The 8,082-nt window shown below is 40.3% G+C and overlaps 1 protein-coding gene across 1 annotated transcript in view; it reads right to left on the bottom strand.

The window, feature by feature from the left end:
- Positions 1-621: 621 nt before the first annotated feature.
- Positions 622-8,082, bottom strand: part of colq (collagen-like tail subunit (single strand of homotrimer) of asymmetric acetylcholinesterase) — a 93,142-nt gene continuing 85,681 nt past the window's right edge. The window contains exons 15-17 of the mRNA XM_048613929.1: positions 7,625-7,751; positions 2,776-2,878; positions 622-2,156 (exon numbers count right to left, since the gene is read on the bottom strand). Coding sequence (XP_048469886.1) covers positions 2,087-2,156; positions 2,776-2,878; positions 7,625-7,751 — 300 coding nt within the window. The 3' untranslated portion in view covers positions 622-2,086. The remainder of the gene's footprint in view (positions 2,157-2,775; positions 2,879-7,624; positions 7,752-8,082) is intronic.

Raw genomic sequence — 8,082 nt, 5'->3', positions numbered from 1 at the left:
ACTTTGTGTGTGTGTGTGTGTGTGTGTGTGTGTGTGTGTGTGAGAGAGAGAGAGAGAGAGTGTTGGGGAGGGTGGTGGTGAGGGAGGACACAGGGAAGGTGTCAGATCCATCTCCAAATGCAAGGCAATGTACCATGTCAAATGTAAAATGTATTTTTTAAACTAAGTTTTACTGTAGAAAGAATGAAAATGGCAGTAGGGAGAAAGGGGCTGTTTGTGCATCATTCTTCTTGCAACTACAGCCAACATGCTGTTTACTAGAGTACTGTGTCCAGTTGTGGTCAGCACGCTAGGATATGAGGGTCCTTAAGATGGTCCAGAGATTTATCAGAATGGTTCCATGGATACAGGCTACCAGGTCTGGCTGGAGAGGCTTGCAGCAAATGAGATTGAGGAGGAGGAACATGATTAGAAGTGTGAGAGATAGTAGGAACTGCAGATGCTGGAGAATCCGAGACAACAAGGTGCAGGGCTGGATGAACACAGCAGGCCAAGCAGCATCATAGGAGCAGAGAGGCTGACGTTTCGGGGCTAGACCCTTCATCAGAAAAGGGGGAGGGGAAGGGGGTTTTGAAATAAATAGGGAGAGAGTGGGAGGCGGATAGAAGAGGGATAGAGGAGAGGATAGGTGGAGAGGAAACAAACAGGTCGAAGAGGCGGGGATGGAGCCAGTAAAGGTGAGTGTAGGTAGGGAGTTAGGAAGGGGATAGGTCAGTCTTAGAAGTGTACAAGGTAGTAACAGGTTTAGATAAGGTAGACAAAGAAAAGCAGTTCACATTAGTGAATGGGACAAGGACTAAGTGGCACAAGTTTAAGGTTTTCGGGCAGGTGATGCAGCATGTTGTGAGGAAGAACCATTTTACACATCGCTGCAACTCACTGTCAATTAGATAACAGGGTGGATACTACAGAGAAATAAACTCACAGGAACAGAGTAAAGTAATGAGATTGACTGGATTGCTCTAGCCCAAACACAATGGACCCAATGTCTTCCTTCTATGTCAGTTTGACTCCAACACGCACTCACAAACGACATGAGAAACCATCAGTACAGTTGATAGATGAACGCTACACTCTGACATGGAGCATTTTCAGAATGAAATTACATATTCAGCTGAACATTATTAGTATTCAAAACAAAAAGTTCTCAGAGAAGCAAAAAGAAGCCATGTATCCTTTGCTACAACCGTCACCACTTATATTTACCCAAACATCAAATCTTTTCTGTGTGGTATGTCATAGCCCAGATTCAGCTGGCAACCATTTACTTATTTGGTAGATTTCCAGCATTATTCATTGTTTGTAAGGAAACGTATCCAAATATCAGACGTGAGTAGGATGGTATATGCATCTCTCTATATATATCTCTTAAGAACATGACACCCTATAGTGTAATAGCTGTTTGAGCCAAGAGCAATCAAGACACGGAAGAGTGATTTTCGTAGTTCACATCTTTGTGCATAATATTCATGCAAATGCAATAAATAGTACATCACATTTCAGCAAATGAATTCTTTTGACATTTTCCTGTTTTCACTCTGTCAATATGGCACCAAGAATTCAGCCAGTAGCTTCCTTGAGTATGTCCAGGTATAAAACTACAGTAGTCAGTAACAGTGCACAGTCGAGGTATGGCAGTTTTGACTCCAGTCTCTTGTGGAATAATATCACATCTTTGATATTTCCGCCTGAGAATTGTCAAATGAGGATGAGCAGTCTTTAGACATGGCTTTGTAATATATATATATATATATATATATACTATATATATACACACATATGTGTGTAATATGTATGTATATATGTACATATGTACACTTTGAAGGTCTCGGTGGAAAGCAAATTGCATCCTTTTCGTACCTTTGTTGTCGGCATTGACTTTATTTTAAGACAAAATGCAATGGTCGAAATTGTCATCCAGATAATCACTTGAAATGAATCCCAGCTATCTAAAAGTCTTCCAGCTGCTGGTTATGGTTATATCGAACAGAGTAAGTGGATGTGCAGCCCAAACCTGTTGGTTCCGTGATAGCACCAGATGAATTTGTTTCAGCAAGACATGTCCCAGCAGCCACTTTTTATAGTCTCATGTGAAATACCGACAGCTCGTGGAGTCAATGTAACAATATGAAGTACATTTCAGTTCCCCGTAAGACCTAGAACAAACAAATACAACACAAAGAAGGAACCAGAAACTTTTACAACTTCTTATATAAAGGACCGTATATTAAAAAAGAACTGGATTAGATAAGACAATCAAAATGCAAACAAAGATGAGAAGATAAAAAGAAAATGCATAAATCCAAAATAAATGGGAACTAACAATTAGTACTGGAAATGCACAATTTATCAGTTAGTACATAAAAGGTGAAAATGGTTAATCTTTGTCTGCACCCTTTGTTAGATGAGTGGCTAACTGACAGGCATTTTATTCTCCTGGACTGCTCTTGTGGGCATTCTATTTGATGTTTACGAAGTGCTATTGACAGAAGTCTGGTTGCAGCTTTCTGTGCAAAAAAGGAAGTAATGAGGACTCTTGTGGTGCAGTGATAATGTCTCTACCTATGGACAGAAAGCCCAGGTTCAAACCGTATCTAACCTCGACATGGATCTAACATGCTTGAACAGGTTGGTTAAGAATATCTCAAAAGCTTGTAAAACTCTTTTGAAGTATTTTCAAAGTAAAAATTCTAGGCACATGTACTCCTTATCAGAGATTGCTTCAAGAAATTACTGTATGTAGGGCATCAACATGCAATCTTTAAGTGAACTTACCCTGGAAGATAGGTTTTACAGGTTTGGTAACCAAAATCTTTACCATCGCATTCTTCAAATCCCTTCCATAAGTATCCATCTCCACAGTAGGCTTGCTTACAATCTGTAGTAATGCAGCAAAACAACAATTGTTTTATTAGAAGTACATGACGCAGATCAGCAATCCTGTTTAATGGAAGCATGGAAGATGGGTGCAGGATTAGGCCACTTGACCCTTCGAGCCTGCTCCACCATTCATTATGATCATGGCTGATCATCAAGCTTAATCCCCTTATATCAACATCCAACCGTATCCCTTGATCCCTTTCACTATATCTACCTCCTTTTTGAAAACACAATGTTTTGGCCTCAACCCCTTTCTGTGTTAGTTCCCCTCTGGTGAGGAAATTTCTCCTCATCTCAATCCTAAAAGGTTCACCTGTTATCCTTAAACTATGCCCCCAATTCCATTGGCAGTATCCTTCCTGCATCTAATCTGTATAATCCTGTTAGAATTTTATAGGTATCTATGAAATCTTCCTCATTCTTCTAAACTCCAGTGTATATAATCCTAACCGACTCAATCTCTCCTCATACGCCAGTCCTGTAATCCCAGGAATCAATGTGGTAAACCTTTGCTGCACTCCCTCTATAGCAAGATCATCCATCCTTAGATAGGAAGACCAAAACTGTACACAATGTTCCAAGAGTGGCTGGAATACAGTATGCTCTGTATAATTGCAGAAAGACATCCTGTTCCTATACTCAAATCCTCTCACTGTGAAGGCCAACATACAGTTAATCTTAGGAGCAAATTACTGCAGATGCTGGAATTGTATTGAAAACAAAAATTGCTGGAGATCACAGCGGGTCAGTCTGCATCCTTGGAGAGACAGCAAGCTAATGTTTCGAGTCTAGATGATTCTTCATCAGAGCTGAAGTGAAGTGCGGAGAGGACAGCATTTATGCAATGGAGGGGGTGGGTTGGAGTGCTGGGGCAGAAAGGATGTTGATAGTTCAGATTAAGTGATTGGAATGTGAGAATGGCAGAACAATGCCAGACTGGAAATATCACACAGTCTCATTGGGGGAGGGAGAGAGAGGTGACAGAGACCATAACAAGCAAAGCTAAAAGAAATGGAAGGAATGAGTACACAATCTGAAGGTGTTGAACTCAATATTGAGCCCAGAAGATTGTAAAATGCTTAGTTTGAAGATGAGATGTTGCTCCTCCAGTTTTCGCTGTGATTTACTGGAGCATTGCAGCATGTTGAGGACAGACATTTGGGGCTTGCGAGGAGGACACTGCGTTAAAATCACCAACCACAGGAAGGTCGGGGTCATGCTTGCACATAGAGCAGAGGTGTTCTGCAAAATGGTCACCCAGTCCGCAGAACACCTCTGGTCCATTCCCCTGTTTCCGCCTGTAAGGAATCTACTTTAGTTTTCACCGATCTTTTTCTTTTTACATACCTAGAGAAACTTTTACAGTCAATTCTTATGTTCCACACAAGCTTACCTTTGTACGCAATTTTCCCCTTCTTAATCAGTCCCTTGGTTCTCCTTTACTGACTTCTCAACTTTTCCAATCCTCATGTCTATTACTTTTTCTTTTGTCAATTTGGATGCCTCTTTTTTGCACCTAATACTATCTCTAATTTCCTTGTAAGCCATGGTTTAGCCACTGTTCTGTATGCACTCTTGTGATGAGAATAAACAATTTTTGCAATTCACCCATTCTTTCTTTGAAAGTTTGCCATCATCTCTCCTTTTAGTAACATTTCCCGAACCACCGTAGCCAATTCATTTGACATACCAATGTAGTTTCCCTTATTAAGTTTCAGGACCATAGACTCAGAATTAACTAACTTACTCTCTACGTTGATGAAGAATTCTGTCATACTATAGTTCCTCATCCACAAAGGGTCTCTCATAGCTGCATTGCCAAATATTCCTTTCTCATAATACCCAGACTATCAGGGCCTGTGCTTTCTTTGGTTCTCGACATATTAGTTCAGAAAATCATCCCGTATTCACTCTAGGAAATCCTCCTTTACAGTACTGTGACTAATTTGCTTTGCCCAATCTATACGCGAATTAAAGTCATCCATAACTACAAATGCTCCTTTAAAGCATGCATCTCTGATTTCCTGTTTAATGTCATTTCTAATATCACCACTAATGTTTGTGCCCCTGGTATTTTTCTACCCACATAGATTCTACATTGTCTTAGGTAATAGTTTTCTTTAATATTGTGTTTACATCCTCTTTAACTAATAATGAAACTCCACTGCCTTTCCTTTTTGTCTGTTCTTCTTAAATACTGAATACCTCCAGATGTTCAGTTCCCATCCCCGGTTACCTTGCAGCCATCTCTCCATAATCCCATCTATATCATACCCATTTACATTTATTTGTGCGAATAATTTATCCACTTTATTTTGAATGCTCTCTGCTTTCACAAAGTATTAAAGCTCGTCTTTTTAACATTCCTTGTTCCATTCCTGCTATTTTTTTACTGTGGCCTTGTTTGATTTTGGCCATTGATTTCTCTACCCATCACTTCTCTTATTTCCCGTTCTGTCTTTTGTTCTTGTTCTTGATTCCCCTTCCGCTGACTCCTTGCAGAGGTTCCCACCCCCTGCCAATTTAGTTTAAACCCTCCCCAACATGATCATAGAATCCCTACAGTGTGGAAACAGGCCCTTCCGGCCCAACAAGTCTACACCGACCCTCAGAGCATCCCACCCAGACCCATCCCCCTATAACCCACCTACTCTACACATCCCTGAACACTACGGGCAATTTAGCATGGCCAATCCACCTTGCCTGTACATCTTTGGACTGTGGGAGGAAACCAGAGGAAACCCACGCAGACACAGGGAGAATGTGCAAACTCCACACAGAGTCACCTGAGGGTGGATTCAAACCCGGGTTCCTGGCGCCGTGAGGCAGCAGTGCTACCCACTGAGCCACCATGCCACCCTACTCTAGCAAATGTTCCCCATTTGGGCATCAGTCTTGGTCTGCTCAGGTGTAACCTGCCCAGTTTGCACTGGTCCCATCTCCCCCAGAACTGGTCCCAATGCCCCAGGAATCTGAAACTTTCCCCCTCACACCATCTCTTTAACCACGTATTCGTCTGAAATATCCTGCTATTTCTACTCTGATTAGCATGTGGCATTGTTAGTAATCCTGGTAGTTTCAATTAAATTGTATTTAAAAGTCTACTTTATAACATCAATACACATAAAGAGTAGAAAGTGTAATCTGCACAATTTTTAAAACATTAATTAACAAAATTACAATATTGTTTCATTTTCCAAAGAAAATATATGTAATGCACTGTGCTTCCCTGTATGCTGTTCACTGGTTGCAAGCTAAGTTAGGAAACAATTATTGAAGTAATTCAAGAGAATTATCGATTAATTGTTGAATATTACTTTTCATTCCCAATTGTACAGAAATTATATAATTGGGTATCAAGATTTTGCAGCTGTCTATATCAATGGCACTAATTACAAGTCTGGTAATTTTTCTGGACATGAGGGATGATTGTTAATAGAACTCCATGTATTTGGCTGTAAAATTAATTTGATATTGTTTTGCTTACTGAGGCAGCTTTCTGGCAAGAACATTACTGCAGATTGGCAATAAAATGTTGTTTCTCAATCCAGTGCACTCCAGGCTATATCATTCCTCAACTGTTAATGTGTCCTTGCCCATTTGACTGGCTATTTTGAAATCACTCGGCCGAGGGTAATCTTAAGCTTGGTTTGATTCAGATCCTTGGTTTGCAAGAGACTGGGCTTATTTTCCTCACCTTTTCTCATAAAATACTCAATTCGCCGGGAGCAATGGTCAGGAAGAAGGTATAAAGGAGACCTCATCACTTTCCCTGTACTGTTGTTTTCAGATATTTGGGGCTGTATAGATGAGGGAGTGAGCCTTGTCAGCACCAGGAGAACATGTAGCCCAGATAAGGAATTACAGTGGGGCAATACAGAGTGATTTTAGCATTGATCTGATTCCTTAGTGTATTACTTATGAAATGAGGATGCAGTAAACTTGCTTATGTTTACAACATCTCATCAACCCCTTTCTCAATTCAGCATCAAATCTGGACCTTCTGGCTACTGATGGTCCTTTCTGCTGTATAAGATGTTTGGTTCAGAAAGGGTTAATGTTGAGGAATGCACCACCAACATGGTGCCATTGCGATTTTGGCTGCGGTACAGCTCTGCACCTTGAAGAAGATAGACCTACCATTTATGTCTCTTCATAGCCTTAGTACAATGTCTATTCCATCAATGTTACTTGTACCTAGTTGATATCTTACAGTTAACCACATCTTGTTTAAGACAGAAGTCTCTTCTAGTTCAACAACTTTGTCTTTTCTCACTAGATGCAGCAGGCCCTGTAGATCGTAAACTGAAAGATGAATGGTGGCAACAAATCCACATTGTGGTGACCAAGGGTCCAGTTCATTCACTCTGCATGGAAAGCAGCAGTAATAATACTTTATACAACATTTTGCTAATGGTGGAGGTTGTTTCATCTTTCAACATAGCCCTAGGTGGTTATCCTACAACCACCTCCAAAGCTAACCTTTAACTGGGGGAATCGGCCTTTCTCCCGGTCATTTAAATGGATGTGAAGAGAAAACCCAGGTAAACCCAGGATTTCAAGTTTGTTATCAGTGTCCAGGCAGTAGGCAATATAGTTGCAAGAAAATCAGCTATACCAATTTTGATTTTCCTAATATATTGAGTTCAGCTGACCAAAAATAAAATTGATGGCATACAGATGTACATTTCCAATGAAAACCTTAAGAAATTTTTTTAACAAAATATAATGCTTGATAACTTACTTATACAGCTATCGGTGACAATCTTGTTTCCATCATCACACTCTTCCCCATTTTCCTCCTGAACGATTCCATCTCCGCAAAACCCTGCTGAATGTGGCGAAGAAGGTGTGAGCTGTGCAGGGGAGACCTATATGAAAATAAAGTACATGAGGAAGAATAATTATTTCCCTCAATAGTCTCACTATTGGTAATTTTCAGATGGTTTGCCTGGCTCCAAGATTTGAAGTAGGATCAAAGTAGCACATTTTACTTATTTTTATCTGTTCATGGGATGTTGGTATCTCCAGGAAGGCCATCAGATTTGCCCACCTTATTACTAACAGCAATTCCACAAGCATGATCATGGTACCTCCTTTTATATCAAAACCAAAACATAAACTGACACCAAGCAAATGAAAGCGACATTAGGACATGTGACCAAATGCCTGATTACAAAGAGTAGTGTTTAGTAGCACTTT

This window comes from Rhincodon typus, chromosome 2 (assembly GCF_021869965.1).
Source record: "Rhincodon typus isolate 14 chromosome 2, sRhiTyp1.1, whole genome shotgun sequence".
In the NCBI taxonomy this organism is placed as follows: Eukaryota; Metazoa; Chordata; class Chondrichthyes; order Orectolobiformes; family Rhincodontidae; genus Rhincodon; species Rhincodon typus.
The sequence above is the reverse complement of the archived record's forward strand: the minus strand, read 5'-3'. Positions and strand labels throughout refer to the sequence as shown.